At 44.1% G+C, this 23502-nt stretch overlaps 1 protein-coding gene across 1 annotated transcript in view; it reads left to right on the forward strand.

The window, feature by feature from the left end:
• The window catches only part of LOC124001430 (BRISC and BRCA1-A complex member 2-like), a 69540-nt gene that overhangs the window by 45929 nt on the left and 109 nt on the right, over nt 1-23502 (forward strand). Inside the window, exon 2 of the mRNA XM_046308163.1 lies at nt 17920-18029. Within this exon, the coding sequence (XP_046164119.1) occupies nt 17920-18029 (110 nt within the window). The remainder of the gene's footprint in view (nt 1-17919; nt 18030-23502) is intronic.

Below are 23502 nucleotides of genomic sequence, written 5' to 3' on the forward strand. Positions count from 1 at the left end.
CGTCATGAACTTCGGAACTGCCTGGCATGTAACTAACACAGCATGGGTTCCCTTTTGCTGCCACTCCCAGTTATTCCTTTTGACACATTTAGGATCTCTCTTTCTCTCTCGGGCTCACTTTCTCACTCTCTCTTACACACACACACACACTCTCACAACACACGTGTCCATGGCAACGGGCTTTAGGTATGTTTGGTTTGTGGTGTCCCTGGCATACTCTTGACACAGGGGTGGATCCAGCCAGACCATGTGTGTGTATGCTCTGTAATCAGCCCCCTATTGTCTACATGAAGCCCATACACACAGCACGCAATGTGACGGCATAGAGCCGGTTAGTTAATGATTGACTGATCCCGTTTTTATGCATTTTAGCATGGTCCATTGCCTGGGACAGAGGAATTGTGTGTGTGTTCACATGCGATTTGTGCCTCTAGTGTCCTCTGCCCGATTTGTGTATATGTATGCAGGTTTGTGAAGGCTTGGGGACTGCGTCAGGGCACATCTTACCACAGCACATACTGCACTGTCCTCACAAGTCCCCCCCTCCACACAGTAGGACTTAATTAGGAACAATGTCATGTCCTCAACTCCCCTCCTAACTCTGTGAGAACAGAACATTTCATGCGATGAGACATGCGTTGGTAACAGCCACCTTGACCCGATGATATACGCTTTTCTGCCTCAGGGCGTTGTGGCACAAAGCTTCCTTCAAGCCTATGAACCTCTGACACAAAACATGTCGCTCTGTATCTCCGATCTGCGTATCTTTTCAATCAGTTGAAAGCTGGGTCTCTTGAATATGCATGGCATTATAGCCTTACCTTTCCTATAAATAAAATGGTAAAGAAGACTATTTAAAGACTTATGTTGATTGAGCGGTTTTGTGCTATAATATACACGGTGAAACTATAGTGATAACCTTGTATCTTCCATCTTATTCACTCATTCTTGGAAAAACTCATTGAAACGCAGGCAGAAATGAAAAGTGAACTATCTTGTTATGGCAATGATCTTCCAATATCCCCTTCCGTGTGCTTCCTCTTAATGAGAAAATGTCATTTCCACATCAAAGCTATGGAAGACAGTGGAATGACAATTTCTCTACGAGACACTACTTTCTAATAGCACACTACAGTTATGTGCAATGTTCCCTCTATTTTTTTTACAGAACTGAGCTAATTTCAGGTCTGCTGAGTGCAAACTTGAAAGTTGTGAAATTTCTTTGCAACTTCCAGTGTGCGTTTACTGCTGTACCCGCTTTTTAACAGCGACCAAGTAGGCTACTATGGTTATTTGATCATAATGTAGGCCTATCAGAGTTTCCTAACATCAAAAACAATGGAGAAAATACATCCCATAACATTTTAACATGGAAATAGCTGTTATAACATTCAGCTTACAGTAGCAGCCAATGTGTGGTGTGGTGTTCAATGTAGGCCTACGACTTTTGAAAAAAAAAACATCCAGGGCTTGACAACCTGCTTATCCACTTGTCCTTCAAGACAAGGTGACTGAAAACGTTGTTTGATGCAAGAAATCACTTTACAAAATAAAATGCATTATTATTCCCATACAATTATTACAAAGAATCAGACAAATTATACCCTCTGCCTATTGGCTACTTAGCTTATTCAAGCCCATCTCAAAATCCAAACTGCCTCTTTAAGACAAAAAAAAAGATCTTTACCTGACTGGCTTTTCAGAGATGTCTAGAAATGTTCACATTTTGTGCTATTGTAGGAAGCAATCACCCCACTATTGCTGACTAGAAATAATCTATAACTGGGCTAATAACTCACTCTTTATTTTACCTAGGCATAAGAATGCCACGACTTCCGCAGACTTCGGCGGAAGTCGTGACATTCTTATGCCTAGTAGGTTAAATAAATACAAAATTAAAAAGTGAGTGGTCGACGTCACCGGCTTTCTAGTCACTACCGATCCATTTTTCTGTTTCGTTTTGTTTTGTCTGATTACATACACACCTGTTTTACATTCCCCCATTACATTCCCTATTTAACCATCTGACATACATTTCTGTTCTGTCCATGATTGTTGATGCCGTTAGTGGTTGTGTTTGTGTTAGAGTTTTGTTGTATGTTCCATTTTGAAATTTTGCTTTATTCTTTGAGCAAACTCAGTTGGATTACTCCATACCTGTGTCCTGTGCCTGACTCCACTTTCACTCTGCACCCAATTGCTGACAGAATCACGGACCATTCAAATGGAGTCAGCAGGTACAGCCAGCCCTTCTCTCCCAGTAGAGGAGCGAGTTCAGCAGCACACGACCATGTTAAACCGGCTAGGGACAGCCATGGATCGCGTGTTGCAAAATATAGACAGATGGGAGTGAGGAGGCTTTCCTGTCAACGCTACTACACCTCCACCCGTGCCTCAGCCTACACCGATGTCCACCCTTCCGTTGTCAAGTCCCAGTGAGAGCTCCCAGGAGCTTATGACGGATCAGTTGCGGGGTGCCAGGGGTTCCTACTCCAGCTGGAGCTCTACCTGGCAGCTGTTCAGCCGGCTCCTTCCAGGCTGCGAGAGAGTGGGCGCTCTCATCTCCTGCCTGACTGGAAAAGCCCTTGAGTGGGCCAACACGATCTGGGGAAGGGAAGGTCCGACTCTGAATGACTACGAGGACTTCTCCCGCCGCTTCCGGGCAGTTTTTGATCATCCACCTGAATGGAGAGCAGCGGGAGAGAGATTGTTTTATCTAAGACAGGGGATGAGGAGCGCTCAAGAGTTCGCACTGGACTTCCGAACTCTGGCAGCTGGTGCGGGATGGAAGGAGCGGAACCTGATTGACCACTACAGGTGTAGTTTACGTGAGGATGTACTTGGGAGCTAGCCTGCAGGGACACTACTCTCAGCCTGGACCAGCTGGTGTAATTGTCTATCCTGCTGGATAACCTGTTGGCCTCTCATGGATGTCTGGATCCGGGTCCGCCCGTTCCATTACCCAGCACATTGGATCCCACATCTATGGAGTTAGGAGGGCCAGCTATGAGGGGGACCGGAGGGGGAACCATTCCCTGTACCAGTTGTGGCCGCAGAGGGCACACTGCTGGTCGGTGCTGGGGTGGTCCTCCAGGAGGTCGAGGTAGCAGGCGGAGCACTGGTGGTTCTTCCCAGGTGAGTAGGCACACAACTCACCCAGACCCCTCTGTTGCACACATGTGGTTACCTATAGAATTTCCTGAGTTCTCCCCACATTCCCAGCATAAGGCGCTAGTAGATTCAGGTGCAACTGGGAACTTTATTGACCGCTCCTTAGCACATAGATTAGGGATTCCTATTGTTCCTGTTGATGTTCCCTTCCCTGTACATGCCTTAGATAGTGGTCCTTTGGGGTCGGGGCTAATTGGGAAGGTCACAGCGCCCATTGCTATGAGAACGCAGGGGGATCACGAGGAGAGAATTAGTCTCTTCCTGATCGACTCTCCTGCGTTTCCTGTTGTATTGGGTCTTCCTTGGTTGGCCTCTTATGATCCTATTATTTCGTGGCAACAGAGGGCTCTCAAGGAATGGTCCTGTCAGTGTTCAGATAGGTGTGTTGGTGTTTCAATAGGTGCCACTATGGTGGAAAGTCCAAACCAGGTCTCCACCATGCACATTCCCCCCGAATATGCCGATTTGGCACTCGCCTTCTGTAAAAAGAAGGCGACTCAATTACCACCCCATCGACAGGGGGATTGTGCGATAGATCACTTGGTAGATTCTGCACTTCCCAGGAGTCATGTGTATCCTCTGTCACAGGAGGAGACGGTGGCTAGGGAGACATATGTCACCGAATCTCTGGGACAGGGATACATTCAACCTTCCATCTCACCTGTCTCCTCGAGTTTCTTTTTTGTGAAGAAAAGGGATGGAGGTTTGCGCCCGTGTATTGATTATCGAGGTTTGAATAAGATCACGGTAAAATACAGTTACCTGCTACCGCTCATAGCCAGTATGACCGAGTCATTAAACAGGGCGCGCTTTTTCACAAAATTGGACCTCAGGAGCGCTTACAACCTGGTGCGTATCCAGGAGGGAGATGAGTGGAAGACAGCATTTAGCACCACTTCTGGGCATTATGCTCCATCAGTCTTCCAATCCTTTGTAGATTAGATTTTCATGGACCTGCATGGGCAGGGTGTAGTGGTGTATATAGATGACATTCTAATATAATCCGCTACACGCGCCGAGCTTGTGTCCCTGGTACGCAGGGTGCTTGGTAGACTGTTGGAACATGACCTGTACGTCAAGGCTGAGAAATGTCTGTTCTTCCAACAGTCAATCTCCTTCCTAGGGTACCGCTTTTCAGCGTCAGGGGTAGAGAAGGAGAATGATCGCAATTCAGCTGTGAGTAATTGGCCGACTCCAACCACGGTAAAGGAGGTGCAGCGGTTTTTAGGGATTACCAACTACTACCAGAGATTTATCCGGGGTTTTGGTCAGGTAGCGGCTCCCATTACCTCACTGCTGAAGGGGAGACCGGTGTGACTGCAGTGGACAGCAGGGGCGGACATGGCTTTTGGTCACCTGAAGGCTCTGTTTAACTCGGATCCCATGTTGGCTCTGAAAGCGTGCAGACATTGACTTGAGGAGTAGACACCCTTTTCTCATTTGGACTGACCACCTCAATCTGGAGTACATTCGAGTAGCGAGGAGACTGAAACCTCGTCAAGCAAGGTGGGCCATGTTTTTTACCCGTTTTTGTTTTCACCCTTTCCTACAAACTAGGTTCCCAGAACGTGAAGGCTGACACACTGTCCCGGCTGTATGATACAGAGGAGCGGTCCACGGATCCCACTCCCATAATTCCAGCTTCTCGCCTGGTGGCACCAGTGGTATGGGAGGTGGATGCGGACATCGAGCGGGCGTCACGTGCAGTGCCCACTCCCCCCTGAGTGTCCAGCTGGGCATCTGTACGTTCCGTTTGATGTCCGCGATCGTTTGATCTGTTTGGCTCACACGTCACCCTCCTGGTCATCCTGGCATCAGTCGGACGGTGCGCTGTCTTGCTGGGATGTACTGGTGGCCCACTTTGAGGGTGTATGTTTCCTCCTGTTCGGTATGCGCACAGTGAAAGGCACCTAGACACCTACCCAGAGGGAAATTACAACCCCTTCCCGTTCCACAATGACCATGTTCACACCTATCGGTGGATTTCGTGATGGATCTTCCCCTGTCACGGGTTAACACCACGATTCTGGTCGTTGTGGATCGGTATTCTAAGTCCTGCCGCCTTCTTCCTTTGCCCAGTCTCGCTATGGCTCTACAAACTGCGGAGGCCCTTTTCACCCACGTATTCCAGCACTACGGGGTGCCTGAGGATATAGTTTCTGATCGGGGTCCCCAAGTCACGTCTAGAGTATGGAGGGCGTTTATGGAATGCCTGGGGGTCTCGGTCGGTCTCGGTCAGCCTTACCTCAGGTTTTCCCTAACCCTAACCCTTTGGACATTGAGGGGGTCCCGGCATATACCGTACGAGCCATCATGGACTCAAGGCGTCGGGCGAGGGGCCTTCAGGTCCTGGTGGAGTGGGAGGGGTACAGGGGTACGGCCCGGAGGAGAGATGCTGGGTACCGGTGGAGGACATCCTAGATCCCTCATTACTACGGATCGCCCTGCGACCCGTCCTCCTGGTCGTCCCCGAGGCTGGTGTCAGCGCACTGCTGGAGCCGCGCATCAAGGGGGGGGGGGGTACTGTCAAGACTTCCGCTGAAGTCGGCCCTTCTCCTTGTTCGGATGGTGTTCGGCGGTCGACGTCACTGGCTTTCTAGTCACTATCGATCCATTTTTATGTTTTGTTTTGTTTTGTCTGATTACATACACACCTGTTTTACATTCCCTCATTGCATTCCCTATTTAACCATCTGACATACATTTCTGTTCTGTCCGTGATTGTTGATGCCGTTAGTGGTTGTGTTTGTGTTAGAGTTTTGTTGTATGTTCCATTTTGGAATTTTGCTTTATTCTTTGAGCAAACTCAGTTGGATTACTCCATACCTGTGTCCTGTGCCTGACTCCTCTTTCACTCTGCACCCAATCGCTGACAAATAATTTGTTCTTAAATTGACTTGCCTAGTTAAGTAAAGGTTAGATTTTAAAAAACTAAATTGCATTGAAAGTGGCTAATATTAAATTGTATTTGTCACAGGCGCCGAATACAACAGTGAAATTGCCCTAACCAACAATGTAGTTTTAAGAAACCCCCCCCCCAAAAAAAGTAAGACATAAGAATAACAAATAATTAAAGAGCAGCAGTAAATAACAACAGCGGGGCTATATACAGGGGGTACCGGTACAGAGTCAATGTACGGGGCACCGGTGTCAAGGTTAATTGAGGTAATATAATAATGCATTGATACGATCATAATAGCCACAGTAAAGGGAATTGTTGATAGTGTTAACAGGGAAAACTCTAGAAAGTTGAGTGATGTTCAATCTCGCACCATTCTTCTGTGCTCTGTGTGGCAGTCTCGTGGCTTAGAGAGAACATTGGTTATGAGTTCTCAGCAAAATGGACAAGGTCATGGGCAGTAGGTAATTTATGAAGTAGACGCAGAACTGTCATAAGGGTGCAACAGCATAATTTTGAATCATTTGTTATCAAATTGTTTGTAGTTACATTTTCCTCCATTGAAAGACAATTTTGATTCCCCACTTAATAAATCCAAAATCCAGTTGACAAATTCGGAAATGTTTGCTTGGTTTAGTGTCCCTCGTGCAAAGGATCCATTTAGCTCCAAGCACCAACTGAAATGTCAGAGCTCCTTAAAATCTCCCAGACTCCCACCTACATATTTTGAGAAAAAAGATCAGCTCATTACCATCTCATTGTAGACCTCAAGATTTGTACTTTCCTCCTAGAATGTTGACTGGCAGGTTGCGTGGTGGGGGTCCAACATACAGACAGACGGACAGAGAATCTCAAAGCAAGCCCGGGAGCTGCCTTCGTCCTTACGCAATAACCCCTTTGTCACTCAAGCTGCCCCATCAAGTTGCCCGTGACATTTCAAGATGGGCAAGAAAGATGAACAAGAGCCCTTACCTCCATACTACCCCTTTCGAGAGCCTTGTCTGTTTAGTGTGTGTGTGTGTTTGTGTTGTGACTTTGGCCGGACATGGTCTGGCATAAGGACAGCTGTCACATCTCCAACCTGTCACATGTCACAGAGAAGAGATGCCACAGGCTGAGCATCAACGGACGGAGGAAAGGAGCGAGAAGAAGGAAAGAGAGGGAGAGCGAGAAAGGCGGATGAGAGGAGCAAGCAAGGCTAGCAGTGGAGTGGATAATAATACAGCTTAAAATGAGTAGGCAGGTTTAGTTCACCCTCATGAAAAAGTACTACTGAATTATTACTCATTAATACTACACAAGATCGACATATAACTGACTGGTTTTACTACTTGATTGCTATTGACATGTGTAGTAAACCCGTATTGATTTATGTAGTACTTTAAGTAATAATGAGTGATATATTGGCACATTCTGGATCTTAAAGGCCTTTGATACTCATGAGGTCCTCCTATCCAAACTATCCTCCTTTAATGTTTCTCCTGAAGCCTTTAGTTGGATGTATTTCTATTTGAAAAATAGAAGCCAACAGGTTTGTCTGGGGGACACTCAGTCAGACTCTCTCTTCTATAACATTGGGGTCCCACAAGGGTCAATTGGGCCCCCTACTGTTTACCATCTACTGCACCTCCAGAAAGTATTCACACCCCTTTACTTTTTTTCACATTTTGTTGTGTTGCAAACTGAATTTCAATGGATTAAATGTAGATTTTTTAACTGGCCTACACACAATACCCCATGATGTCAAAATGGAATTCTGTTTTACAAATTAATAAAAAATTAAAAGCTGACTGTCTTTGGTCAAAAAGTAAGTTAAGTTAAAGATAGGGCTGACTACTGCCCCCTTTGGAGGAATTGCGTGCCCATAGTAAACAGAAAAAAAATCTGTCCAAAATTGCTAATATATGCATATAATAATTATAATTGAATAGAAAACACTCTAAAGCTTCTAAAACCGTTCAAATTATGTCTGTATGTAAAGCAGAACTCTCAGCACAGCCATTCTCCCAAACTCTCTCTTGTCATCATGAAAGTTGGGCCAACTTTGACGTCATCGCCCCCACCCTTCCCAACCAGCTACAGATCTGGGAACAGTTTCTATGTCTTCAGTGCGATGTCTGCTTTCAATGGGGCTTGTCATTGTGAGAATCGCGCGCTGCCTCCACTTTTGGCGGGCTGAAACCTTCAGGTCACGTGAAAATACATGCACTTTGATGCGCGCGTCGGTTCCAGAGCTCTCTTTCTTCCAGGGTTGACCAAACGATGTGTGTTTGTCTGTTCGAGCTAAGGATTGGTTTGCGTGTTCAGAACATGTTAAAGCTTGATTCTGCACTTAGTTTGACCAGTTTCGTCGACATATAATATGTAATTTTGAAGTTTAGATGCGCATCCACTAGAATTTTGGCTGCATTTCAGACGGAATTTGTCGTGTTTGATAGCCTAAAGACACAGACTTGAAAACCAAACACAGTTTTTGGTAAGTATGACTACTTCCACGGCTTATGATCGAAGAACATCAAAGGTAAGGGAATATTTATGTGGTTAATTTTGTGTTTCTGTGGAGTCCAGCATAGAGACATAATGCTAATGTGTGAGCGCCGTATCATATAGCCTAGTGAACGAATTCTGTAACGTTAAAAATAAATGTAACAGCGGTTGCATTAAGAAGAAGTGTATCTTTCTATCTATATGTAGAACATGTATATTTAGTCAAAGTTTATGATGTGTATTGCTTGTTATCTGACGTTATCTGCCGGAGCTATCGTCATTTCTCCGGACATTTGAGTAGCATTTTTTGAACATTGCGTCATTGTAAACAGAGATTTATGGTTATAAATAGCATATTATTGAAAAAAAACATAAATGTACTGTGTAACATGTCCTATTACTGTCATCTGATGAAGATTTTCAAAAGGTTAGTGAATTATTTTAATTTTAATCCTGCGTTTGTTGATTGCATATTTTGTTCAATTTGGCTATTCATATTAGCTGTGTCTTTGGTGGTGGTTTGACATAAATATGTGCTATGTTTTCGCCGTAAAACATTTTAGAAATCTGACTTGCTGGCTGGGTGAACAAGGTGTTTATCTTTCATTTGAGCTATTGGACTTGTTAATGTGTGTAGGTTAAATATTTCTAAGAATATTTTTGCATTCCATGCGCCACCGTTCCAGCTGAACGTGGGAGGGGTCGTTCCCAAAAGCTCTTTCTTATGCAGGTGAATGAGGACCCAAAAGCGACTTGGCGAAAACAGAGTCTTTATTCCAGTAAAGGATAAAAGCAATACTCCTGGACAATCAAAGCAGAAAACAAAACATGAAAAAAACTTAAATCCACTCGTAGTGACGAGGACAGACTGGAGACTCGACCATTAACTGCAGGTTGCCTCGGGAAGGCACCGACCGTAGCAGACTCAGACACCTGCTCACACGCAGCATCTGAAGGAGACAAGACAGGGCGAGACAATGACACAGCACAGCGAACATCATACAAGGATCCGACAGGACAGAAACGGAAAACAAGGGGAGAATAGGGACTCTAATCAGAGGACAAGATAGGGGACAGGTGTGAAAAGACTAAATGAGTGAGTAGGAGAATGAGGAACAGCTGGGAGCAGGAACGGAACGATAGAGAGAGGAGAGAGAGGGAGGGGAGAGAGAGGGATAGAAAAAGGGAACGAACCTAATAAGACCAGCAGGGGGAAACGAACAGAAGGGAAAGCATAATGACAAGACAATATAAGACAAAACATGACACTCTTAAAGACTTACCCAGAAAGACACATCTGTAATCGCTGCCTTAGGCGATTTTAACATGTAATGACTCAGTGGTGTGAATATGTAAATGACATTCTGTATTTCTGTGTTTCATTTACAATACATTTGCAGAAATTTCCAAAATCCTGTTTTCAATTTGTCATAATAGGGTATTGTGTGTAGATTGGTGAGAAAATGTCAGGCTGTAACACAACAAAATGTGGAACAAGTCAAAGGATACTTTCTGAAGGCACTTTAAATGATTCCCTGTAATGATTCCTATGTTGTTGATGTAAAGAATATTTGTTGGTCCGTGGTGTGTATTGAGGAGCAAACAGATGTTACAGTTGATTCATTTATGAAATTACTTATCCCAAGTACCAATAAGCATGCCCCCATTAAAAAAAGACTGTAAAAATTGTTAAATTCTCATGGATTGATGAGGAATTTAAAAATGTTATGGTTGACAGGGATAAGACAAAAGGAATGGTAAATAAGTCTGGCTGTGCAAACGATTGGCAAACATACTGCAAATTGACAAATCATGTGACTAAACTGAATAATAAAAAGAAGAAGAAACCACACTATGAAACAAAGAAAAACACCATACAGATTGATAGTAAAAAGCTTTCAAGCACCTTCTATAAAGTATTGAGAAAAAAAGGCAAACTCAGCTCCATCATTCATTGAATCAGATGGCTCATTCATCACAATATTGATATTGCCTGCTATTGCCAACTACTTTAATTTTTTTTCATTGGTAAGACTAACCAATTTAGGCATGACATTCCAGCAACAAACAATGACCAAATTATGAAAGACAAAAATTGTCATTTTGAATTCCATAAAGTGAGTGTGGAAGAGGTGAAAAAAATATTGTTGTCTATCAATGACAACTTGGGGTCTGACAACTTGGATGGAAAATTACTGAGGATAGTAGCGGATGATATTGCCACTCCTATTTGCCATATCTTCAATTTAACCTTTTGTGACTAGGGGGCAGTATTTTCATTTTTGGAAAAATAACGTTCCCATAGTAAACGGGATATTTTGTCAGGACAAGATGCTAGAATATGCATATAATTGTCAGCTTAGGATAGAAAACACTCTGAAGTTTCCAAAACTGTGAAAATATATATATATATTTTTTAACCAAGCAAGTCAGTTAAGAACAAATTTTTATTTTCAATGACGGCCAAGGAACAGTGGGTTAACTGCCTGTTCAGGGGCAGAACGACAGATTTGTACCTTGTCAGCTCGGGGGGTTTGAACTTGCAACCTTCCAGTTACTAGTCGAACGCTCTAACCACTAGGCTACCCTGATACCCTGTGAGTATAACAAAACTGATATTGCAGGTGAAAGCCTGAGAAAAATCCAATCCGGAAGTGCCTCATGTTTTGAAAGTGCTGCATTCCAATGCGTCCCTATTGAGCAGTGAATGGGCTATCAACCAGATTACTCTTTCTCCGTATTCCCCAAGATGTCTACAGCATTGTGACATAGTTTTATGTATTTATGTTGAAGAATACCCATAAGCGGTTACATTGCGCAACTGGTCACCTGATGGTGTTATGCAGGTGAATGAGGACCCAAAAGCGACTTGGCGAAAACAGAGTCTTTAATCCAGAAAAGGAAATATGCAATACTCCTAGACAAATCGGAGCGGGAAATAAAGCATAAAAAACAATTCCACTCGTAATGACGAGAACAGACTGGAGACTCGATCATAAACTGTAGGTTGCCTCGGGAAGGCACTTGACCGTAGCAGACTCAGACACCTGCTCACCACGCAGCATCTGAGGGAAACACGACACGACAGGGCGATACAAAGACACAGCACGGTGAACAATATACAAGGATCCGACAGGACAGAAACGGAAAACAAGGGGAGAAATAGGGACTCTAATCAGGGGAAAAGATAGGGAACAGGAGTGGAAAGACTAAATGATTGATTAGGGGAATAGGAACAGCTGGGAGCAGGAACGGAACGATAGAGAGAAGAGAGAGAGGGAGGGAGAGAGAAAAAAGGGAACAAACCTAAAAAGACCAGCAGGGGGAAAACGAACAGAAGGAAAAGCAAAATGACAAGACAATATAAGACAAAACATGACAGATGGCTCCCAGAGTGTTCTCGCGTAAAATAGAGGTAGCCATTATTCCATTCGGTCCTACTGAAAAACAAATTATCACGGTGGATATATGATCAAATATTTGAAAAACACCTTGAGGAGTGATTATAAACCATGTTTGCCATGTTTCAGTCGCTATTATGGAGCTAATTTGGAATATTTTTCGGAGTTTTCGTGACTGCAATTTCCAGGCGATTTCTCAGCCAAACGTGAAGAACAAACGGAGAAATAATCACGAGTGATACGGTGTTGTTTTCTCAATTCAACTTTTAGTTCAATAATTTTACAAAAGTAACACATTACAAAACAACAGAAAAACCATTATACAAATAACACAGCAAAATATCTTATTAACAACGCACATGTTCATTCACAATCGACATAAAATGGCAGCCACTCTCAGTACGATGCTATTCTTCGCTACAACCTAGCAGGGCTCATATTACTCTCTGCAAACTTAACTCTAACTTCCTCAATATGTTACTAAGACGCACCTTAAACACTCTTGACATGTTAGCGAGTTATAACATTTAAATTACTCTTTTTTATCATCAATAAAGTACCTGAAAACAGGGGAGAAATTATCACGAGAGTGATACGGTGTCGTTTTCTCAATTCAACTTTTAGTTCAATGAGAAAAGACGCAATTTCCCCAGGAATATGGGTGGAGACCAGAGCAATCGATCTCCGGCTCATAGATTAAAAGCATTTCGTAGATCACAGATTAACACTTTTAGGCACCACAAAATAAAGTAATCAATATAACGTTTACACATTACTCTCACAATTCTTACCCTTTGTACGCTTGACCGATTTGAACTTTAACACAATTATATGAATGTTATCAATCAACTAATACTGAATGCATGATATTTTTAACCTTAGATGTTTTAAGATCCTCACATACTATGAACTTACTAATACTTTTTAATGTATAACAGGCTATGAATATTTCCTTTAACCTGTCACAATAGCAGTCACAACATTGGAAGGCAGCTTTCCGGCGCCGACTGAGATGGCCGCCTCGCTTCGCGTTCCTAGGAAACTATGCAGTTTTTTGTTTTTTTACGTGTTATTTCTTACATTAGTACCCCAGGTCATCTTAGGTTTCATTACATACAGTCGAGAAGAACTACTGAATATAAGATCAGCGTCAACTCACCATCAGTACGACCAAGAATATGTTTTCCGCGACGCGGATCCTGTGTTCTGCCTTACAAACAGGACAACGGAATGGATCGCATGCAGCGACCCAAGGAAACGACTCCGAAAAAGAGGGAAACGCGGCGGTGTTCTGGTCAGACTCCGAAAAAGGGCACATCGCGCACCACTTCCCAGTATTCTTCTTGCCAATGTCCAGTCTCTCGACAACAAGGTTGATGAAATCCGAGCAAGGGTGGCATTCCAGAGGGATATCAGAGACTGCAACGTTCTCTGCTTTACGGAGACATGGCTTACTGGGAAAACGCTATCCAGGGCGGTACAGCCAACGGGTTTCTCCACGCATCGCGCCGACAGAAACAAACATCTCTCTGGTAAGAAGAGTGGAGGGGGCGTATGCCTCATGACTAACGGGACATGGTGTGATGAAGGAAACATACAGGAACTCAAATCCTTCTGTTCACCTGATTTAGAATTCCTCACAATCAAATGTAGACCGCATTATCTTCCAAGAGAATTCTCTTCGATTATAATCACAGCCGTATATATCCCCCCCAAGCAGACACATCGATGGCTCTGAACGAACTTTATTTAACTCTTTGCAAACTGGAAAACATTTATCCGGAGGCTGCATTCATTGTAGCTGGGGATTTTAACAAAGCCAATCTGAAAACAAGACTCCCTAAATTTTATCAGCATATCGATTGCGCAACCAGGGGTGGTAAAACCTTGGATCACTGTTACTCTAACTTCCGCGACGCATATAAGGCCCTGCCCCGCCCCCTTTCGGAAAAGCTGACCACGACTCCATTTTGCTGATCCCTGCCTACAGGCAGAAATTAAAACAAGAGGCTCCCACGCTGAGGTCTGTCCAACGCTGGTCAGACCAAGCTGACTCTACACTCCAAGACTGCTTCCATCACGTGGACTGGGACATGTTTCGTATTGCGTCAGATGGGAATATTGACGAATACGCTGATTCGGTGTGCGAGTTCATTAGAACGTGCGTCGAAGATGTCGTTCCCATAGCAACGATAAAAACATTCCCTAACCAGAAACCGTGGATTGATGGCAGCATTCGCGTGAAACTGAAAGCGCGAACCACTGCTTTTAATCAGGGCAAGGTGTCTGGCAACATGACTGAATACAAACAGTGCAGCTATTCCCTCCGTAAGGCTATCAAACAAGCTAAGCGTCAGTACAGAGACAAAGTGGAATCTCAATTCAATGGCTCAGACACAAGAGGCATGTGGCAGGGTCTACAGTCAATCACGGACTACAAGATGAAATCCAGCCCAGTCACGGACCAGGATGTCTTGCTCCCAGGCAGACTAAATAACTTTTTTGCCCGCTTTGAGGACAATACAGTGCCACTGACACGGCCTGCAACGGAAACATGCAGTCTCTCCTTCACTGCAGCCGAGGTGATTAAGACATTTAAACGTGTTAACCCTCGCAAGGCTGCAGGCCCAGACGGCATCCCCAGCCGCGCCCTCCGAGCATGCGCAGACCAGCTGGCCGGTGTGTTTACGGACATATTCAATCAATCCCTATACCAGTCTGCTGTTCCCACATGCTTCAAGAGGGCCACCATTGTTCCTGTTCCCAAGAAAGCTAAGGTAACTGAGCTAAACGACTACCGCCCCGTAGCACTCACTTCCGTCATCATGAAGTGCTTTGAGAGACTAGTCAAGGACCATATCACCTCCACCCTACCTGACACCCTAGACCCACTCCAATTTGCTTACCGCCCAAATAGGTCCACAGACGATGCAATCTCAACCACACTGCACACTGCCCTAACCCACCTGGACAAGAGGAATACCTATGTGAGAATGCTGTTCATCGACTACAGCTCGGCATTCAACACCATAGTACCCTCCAAGCTCGTCATCAAGCTCGAGACCCTGGGTCTCGACCCCGCCCTGTGCAACTGGGTACTGGACTTCCTGACGGGCCGCCGCCCCCAGGTGGTGAGGGTAGGCAACAACATCTCCTCCCCGCTGATCCTCAACACGGGGGCCCCACAAGGGTGCGTTCTGAGCCCTCTCCTGTACTCCCTGTTCACCCACGACTGCGTGGCCACGCACGCCTCCAACTCAATCATCAAGTTTGCGGACGACACAACAGTGGTAGGCTTGATTACCAACAACGACGAGACGGCCTACAGGGAGGAGGTGAGGGCCCTTGGAGTGTGGTGTCAGGAAAATAACCTCACACTCAACGTCAACAAAACTAAGGAGATGATTGTGGACTTCAAGAAACAGCAGAGGGAACACCCCCCTATCCACATCGATGGAACAGTAGTGGAGAGGTTAGCTAGTTTTAAGTTCCTCGGCATACACATCACAGACAAACTGAATTGGTCCACTCACACTGACAGCGTCGTGAAGAAGGCGCAGCAGCGCCTATTCAACCTCAGGAGGCTGAAGAAATTCGGCTTGTCACCAAAAGCACTCACAAACTTCTACAGATGCACAATCGAGAGCATCCTGGCGGGCTGTATCACCGCCTGGTACGGCAACTGCTCCGCCCTCAACCGTAAGGCTCTCCAGAGGGTAGTGAGGACTGCACAACGCATCACCGGGGGCAAACTACCTGCCCTCCAGGACACCTACACCACCCGTTGTTACAGGAAGGCCATAAAGATCATCAAGGACATCAACCACCCGAACCACTGCCTGTTCACCCCGCTATCATCCAGAAGGCGAGGTCAGTACAGGTGCATCAAAGCTGGGACCGAGAGACTGAAAAACAGCTTCTATCTCAAGGCCATCAGACTGTTAAATAGCCACCACTAACATTGAGTGGCTGCTGCCAACACACTGTCATTGACACTGACCCAACTCCAGCCATTTTAATAATGGGAATTGATGGGAAATGATGTAAATATATCACTAGCCACTTTAAACAATGCTACCTTATATAATGTTACTTACCCTACATTATTCATCTCATATACATATGTATATACTGTACTCTACAACATCGACTGCATCCTTATGTAACACATGTATCACTAGCCACTTTAACTATGCCACTTTGTTTACTTTGTCTACACACTCATCTCATATGTATATACTGTACTCGATACCATCTACTGTATGCTGCTCTGTACCATCACTCATTCATATATCCTTATGTACATATTCCTTATCCCCTTACACTGTGTATAAGACTGTAGTTTTGGAATTGTTAGTTAGATTACTTGTTGGTTATCACTGCATTGTCGGAACTAGAAGCACAAGCATTTCGCTACACTCGCATTAACATCTGCTAACCATGTGTATGTGACAAATAAAATTTGATTTGATTTGATTTGATTCCCTCTTGCCTAGAAAAACCTATTCATATTTGTTTCGCAAAATTCCTTTATGAATTTAAAAGTAATCCTTAGTAAGTAATCATATAGTTTTTCAAGAGTATCTGTATTCTGATTATGATATTTTTGCTGGTAACGTAAGATATTACAGTTAATTTTTTTGTAATCAGTTACGTGTAACAGGCCATCAGGCCATCAGACTGTTAAACAGCCACCGCTAACATTGAGTGGCTGCTGCCAACATACAACATGGAAAAATGGATGTAAAAAATGTATCACTAGCCACTTTAAACAATGCCACTTTTATATGTTTACATACCCTACATTACTCATCTCATTTGTATATACTGTACTCGATACCATCTACTGCATCTTGCCTATGCCGTTCTGTACCATCACTCATTCATATATCTTTATGTACATATTCTTCATCCCTTTACACTTGTGTGTATAAGGTAGTTGTTGTGAAATTGTTAGATTAGATTACTCATTGGTTATTACTGCATTGTCTGAACTAGAAGCACAAGCATTTCACTACACTCACATTAAACATCTGCTAACCATGTGTATGTGACAAATAAAATTTGATTTGAACTTGTTCTCAACTGGCCTACCTGGTTAAATTAAGGTTAAATGTTTCTTTCTTTAAACAGGACAGATCAGGGGCCTCCCTCGTCTGTTGTTTCTGTTTCCGTGATGCCTTGTGACTTTTGTCAGGTCCTTTGGGACAAAAGGAACTCTGTGTCGAAAACAAACCCTCACGAAGACCACGACACAGTGCCACCCATACAGAGGAACCCAATGTTATTTCCCACCCCAACTCTCACCTTCAACAGATTCCTTCTCTCTCCGCAAGTGTTGCTCTAAAATAAATATCCATTAGATCACCTTGCCAGTGACTGACGGAACTTGACAGTGACAAACTGGGGGAAACAACTGTGCCTTATCTCCCTCTCGTCTCATTCCTCCACCTCCCCCACCTTTCCATGTATTCCAGTCCATTCCAAATAGTAAATTGTGGCAGCCCAGAAGCGCAACTCGGGGAGGGAGTGTGGTTGCTTATTGATGCAGACGTCCACTATGTTGATGTGAGCTGATTCAATCAAGCAACACCTTTGGATGCCAGACAGACACCCTATTCTCTTTTACCCCACATCCCCCTTTCTTTCCCCCTCTATGCTATTTTCTTTGATGAGTGACAGGATTCGACATGAGGTTGCCATCTTCATTGTTGTCTTAGACTGGGAATTCGGCCTTACTGTAGCTGAGCTAGGCTAAACTGGACTTGGTTGGGTTGAGCTTGACTTATTACTGAAGTGCAGCTCACTTCAGCTGTAATCCAAATGTCCTACATTATGGGGGGAGCTTTTAATTAACTTCACTCACATTGATTTGTTGAATTCATATCAGTCATGCAGAAGTGAAATGAGACTTCTTTGTGAGTACTAACTCCCGCTCCCCCTCCTCCCCCCTTGCCCCAGGATACATTGTTGGACCCTGGGGAAGACGTGGCCCTTCTCTCCGTAAGCTTCAAAGACGCAGAGGCAACCCAGGTGTTCTTTAAACTCCACTTGTCCCCCAGCATTGAACAGTAAGTGTTTTTTTGCTTCAGTGTTTTCTTTAGCTCTAATAATGTGGGCTGTAGACAACTTCATATACACTCACCAGCCAGTGTATTAGGTATTTATTAGGTACCGCATTCACGGAAGTAGATCGCTATTACAGACAGTCACATGTCCGTGGGCTTGCTATATAAAGCAGGAAGACAGGCATCAAAGCATTCAGTTACTATTCTATTGAACATTACAATAGGCAAAACGAGTGACCTAAGCCATTTTGAGTGTGGTATGATTGTCGGTACCAGGCACGCCAGATCCAGTATCTCAGAAACGGCCGCCTTCCTGAGCTTTTCACGCACAACAGTGTCTAGGGTTTACCGAGAATGGTTCGACAAACAAAAAAGATCCCGTCAGCTGCAGTCCTGTTGGTGAAAACAGCTCTTTGATGAGAGAGGTCGAAAGAGAATGCCAAGAATCGTGCAAGCTAACAAGCGGGTCACAAACAGACAAATAATTGTGCAGCACAACAGTGGTGTGCAGAACGGCATCTTGGAACACATCTCGTCGATCCTTGTCATGGATGGTCTAATGCAGCAGACGGGGTTCCACTCCTATCAGCTAAAAACAACGAATTCCAGTTCCTGTTGAGTCATGCTGATGGCCGAGTCAGGATTTAGTGTAAGCAGCATGAGTCCATGAACCCATCCTGCCTGGTATATTTGTATTTACTGCCAAAGCAGCTCTTCCTGGGGTCCAGCAAAATTAAGGCAGTTTATACAATTTTAAAACACAACATTACATTCACAGAATTCACAACACACTCAGTGCCCTCAGGCATCTACTCCACCGGTACCACATATATACATGTCTAAATCCATGTTTATGTATAGTGCGTATGTTATCGTGTGTGTGCGTGTGTATGCATGTGTCTGTGCCAATGTTTGTGTTACGTCACAGTCCCCGCTGTTCCATAAGATGTGTTTTATCTATTTTTTTTAATCTAATTTTACTGCTTTTACAGTTACTTGATGTGTAAAAGAGTTCCATGTAGTCATGGCTCTATGTAGTACTGTGTGCCTCCCATAGTATGTCCTGGACTTGGGGACTGTGAAGAGACCTCTTGTGGCATGTCTTGTGGGGTATGCATGGGTGTTCGAGCTGTGTGTGCCAGTAGTTTAGACATGGTGTCAACGGTACTGGCTGTGGTGGTGGGGTACCGCCGTCCAATCTGCAGCAACTGTCTGATGCCATCGCGTCAGCATGGACCAACATCCCTGTGGAATGTTTCCAACTTGTAGAATCCACACCCTAAAGAATACAGGCTGTTCTGGAGGCAAAGGGGGGTCCGACCCGGCACTAAACTGGCCAGTGAGTGTAAATCACATCCCAAAAAACGAGGATCCATTGACGGATAGCGAGTGAGTGTGGAGGCTTCCATTCTACTGCAATCGATCTCATGCCGTTAGCTTAGCAAGAAGGATGCGCTTCTGACATAGAAATAAATGAAGTACCGAAAAATCTTTGAAAACAAAAGGAGATGCAGGAATATTTTCTGACAATAGATTGGACAAGTTTGAGGCTACTTCATCTCAGAATATAGATATCAGAGGGCATTCCCAAACCATGTGTGCAAAGGTACCCAGTTCATTATTAAGACGGCACAATGAAACATCATTAAGTATTTTAATATAGAACAGTTTACGAGGAGTTAGACAAGTCCTATATACAAAATTATAATGGATCTGTTGGTGATAAGTATTCTGAGAGGATTGTTGAATATTAGACCACACACGTCCCAACTAAAACAAGATCTCTTTTCCACACAGTTTCAAGAGGAATAGGTTTATAAGAAGTAGACAGTAAAAAATTATACATTTTGGAACCACCCTTTGTTATGCTCCTTAATCTCAAAATCTTGGATGTACAGTCCTGGCCAAAAGTCTTGAGAATGACACAAATAAACATTTTCGCAAAGTCTGCTGCCTCAGTTTGTATGATGGCAATTTGCATATACTCCAGAATGTTATGAAGTGTGATCAGATGAATTGCAATTAATTGCAAAGTCCCTCTTTGCCGTGCAAATAAACTGAATCCCCCAAAACATTCCCACTGCATTTCAGCCCTGCCACAAAAGGACCAGCTGACATCATGTCAGTGATTCTCTCGTTAACACAGGTGTGAGTGTTGATGAGGACAAGGCTGGAGATCACTCTGTCATTCTGATTTGAGTTCGAATAACAGACTGGAAGCTTCAAAAGGAGAGTGGTGCTTGGAATCATTGTTCTTCCTCTGTCAACCATGGTTACCTGCAAGGAAACACGTGCCGTCATCATTGCTTTGCACCAAAAGGGCTTCACAGGCAAGGAAATTGCTGCCAGTAAGATTGCACCTAAATCAACCATTTATCGGATCATCAAGAACTTCAAGGAGAGGGGTTCAATTGTTGTGAAGAAGGTTTCAGGGCGCCCAAGAAAGTTCAGGAAACGCCAGGACCGTCTCCTAAAGTTGATTCAGCTGCTGGATCGGGGCACCACAAGTACAGAGCTTGCTCAGGACTGGCTGCAGGCAGGTGTGAGTGCATGCATAGTGAAGCGGAGACTTTTGGAGTATGGCGTGGCATCAAGAAGAGCAGCAAAGAAGCCACTTTTCTCCAGGAAAAACATTAGGGACAGACTGATATTCTGCAAAAGGTACAGGGGTTGGACTGCCGAGGACGAGGGTAAAGTCATTTTCTCTGATGAATCCCCTTTCCGATTGTTTGGCGCATCCAGAAAAAAGCTTGTCAGGAGAAGACAAGTTGAGCGCCACCATCAGTCCTGTGTCATGCCAACAGTAAAGCATCCTGAGACCATTCATGTGTGGGGTTGCTTCTCAGCCAAGGGAGAGGGTTCACTCACAATTTTGCCTAAGAACACAGCCATGAATAAAGATAGTACCAACACATCCTCCGAGAGCAACTACATCAGAATTGTCTAGGTGTCCCTGAGTAGAGGTTTGAAAACCATGGAATTAGTCAATATGTTAATATGGTCACTTAGCAGTTGCTTTAATCCAAAGCATTTTTTTGCAAATGTATATTTTCAGTATTTTTGGCCCGTGCGGGAATCAAACCCACGACTATGTTGTTACAAACATCATGCACCAACCTACCGAGCCTTCAGAATCACTATTGAGCCATCGATCATTTAATTGATGTAGTGCTCTTTACAGGTGTATTTGTTCCAAACGTCTCAACAGCAACCTAAACGGCCAAAACACCTTAAGGAAAAGTAGGAAGAGCACCTTAAGTAGGAAGAAACATTGATAGGAACCAAGCTCTAGAGGAGCCCATTCTCCTTGCTGGAGTAACATGTTTCGATTGCATTATAACATTAATGGCAGACAGTCCACCCCAACTCTCCTCCATAACATGACTAGAGGAGACATACAGTTGAAGTCAGAAGTTTACATCCACTAAGGTTGGAGTCATTAACTCATTTTTCAACCACTCCACAAATGTCTTGTTAACAAACTATAGTTTTGGCACGTCGGTTAGGACATCTACAGACAGATTATTTCACTTATAATTCACTGTATCTAAATTCCAGTGGGTCAGAAGTTTACATACACTAAGTTGACTGTGCCTTTAAACAGCTTGGAAAATTCCAGAAAATGATGTTATGGCTTTCGAAGCTTCTGTTTTGCTAATTGACATCATTTGAGTCAATTGGAGGTGTACCTGTGGATGTATTTCAAGGCCTACCTTCAAACTCAGTGCCTCTTTGCTTGACATAGGAAAATCTAAAGAAATCAGACAAGACCTCAGAAAAAAAATTGTAGACCTCCACAAGTCTGGTTCATCCTTGGGAACAATTTCCAAACCCCTGAAGGTACCACGTTTATCTGTATAAACAATAGTACGCAAGTATAAACACCATGAGACCACGCAGCCATCATACAGCTCAGGAAGGAGACGCATTCTGTCTCTTAGAGATGAATGTACTTTGTTGCTAAAAGTGCAAATCAATCCCAGAACAACAGCAGAGGACCTTGTGAAGATGGTGGAGGAAACAGGAATAAAATGATCTATATTCACAGTAAAACGAGTCCTATATAAACATAACCTGAAAGGTCGCTCAGCAAGGAAGAAGCCACTGCTTCAAAACCGCCATAAAAAAGCCAGATTATGGTTTGCAACTGCACATGGGGACAAAGATCGTACTTTTTGGAGAAATGTCCTCTGGTCTGATGAAACAAAAATAGAACTGTTAGGCTATAATGACCATCATTATGTTTGGAGGGAAAAGGGGGAGGCTTTCCCAACCGTGAAGCACGGGGATGGCAGCATCATGTTGTCGGGGTGCTTTGCTGCAGGACGGACTGGTGCACTTCGCAAAATAGATGGCATCATGAGGAGGTAGAATTATGTGGATATATTGAAGCAACATCTCAAGAGATCAGTTAAAGCTTGGTCACAAATGTGTCTTCCAAATGGACAATGACCCCAAGCATGCTTCCAAAGTTGTAGCAAAATACCTTTAGGACAACAAAGTTATTGGAGTGGCCATCACAAAGCCCTGACCTCAATCCCATAGAACATTTTTGGGCAGATCTGAAATGGCGTGTGCGAGCAAGGAGGCCTATAAACCTGACTCAGTTACACCAGCTCTGTCAGGAGGAATGGGCAGAAATCCACCCAACTTATTGTGGGAAGCTTGTGGAAGGCTACCTGAAACATTTGACCCAAGTTAAACAATTTAAAGGCAATGCTACCAAATACTATTTGAGTGTATGTCGCTCTGGATAAGAGCGTCTGCTAAATGACTTAAATGTAAATGTAACTTCTGACCCACTGGAAATGCTAGCGTAGTGGCAGCTTCCCTGTTTTAGCTATCTCTCCCAATCAACACCTGCGATTACTTTATGCCTCGCTGTATGTCTCTCTCAAATGTCAATATGCCTTGTATACTGTTGTTCAGGTTAGTTATCATTGTTTTAGTTTACAATGGAGCCCCTAGTTCCACTCTTCATACCTCTGATACCTCCTTTGTCCCACCTCCCACACATGCAGTGACCTCACCCTTTACAACCAGCATGTCCAGAGATACAACCTCTCTTATCATCAAACAGTGCCTGGGCTTACCTCCGCTGTACCCACACCCCACCATACCCCTGTCTGCGCATTATGCCCTGAATATAATCTACCACGCCCAGAAATCTGCTCCTTTTATTCTTTGTCCCCAACGCTCTAGGCGACCAGTTTGATAGCCTTTAGCCGCACCCTCATCCTACTCCTCCTCTGATACGCGGGTGATGTGGAGGTAAACCCAGGCCCTGCATGTCCCCAGGCACCCTCATTTGTTGACTTTTGTGATCGAAAAATGTATGGTTTCATGCATGTCAAAATCAGAAGCCTCCTCCCTAAGTTTGTTTTACTCACTGCTTTAGCACACTCTGCCAACCCTGATGTCCTTGTTGTGTCTGAATCCTGGCTTAGGAAGGCCTCCACAGCATTCTACTGTGATA

Source organism: Oncorhynchus gorbuscha, linkage group LG17 (assembly GCF_021184085.1).
Source record: "Oncorhynchus gorbuscha isolate QuinsamMale2020 ecotype Even-year linkage group LG17, OgorEven_v1.0, whole genome shotgun sequence".
Taxonomy (NCBI): Eukaryota; Metazoa; Chordata; class Actinopteri; order Salmoniformes; family Salmonidae; genus Oncorhynchus; species Oncorhynchus gorbuscha.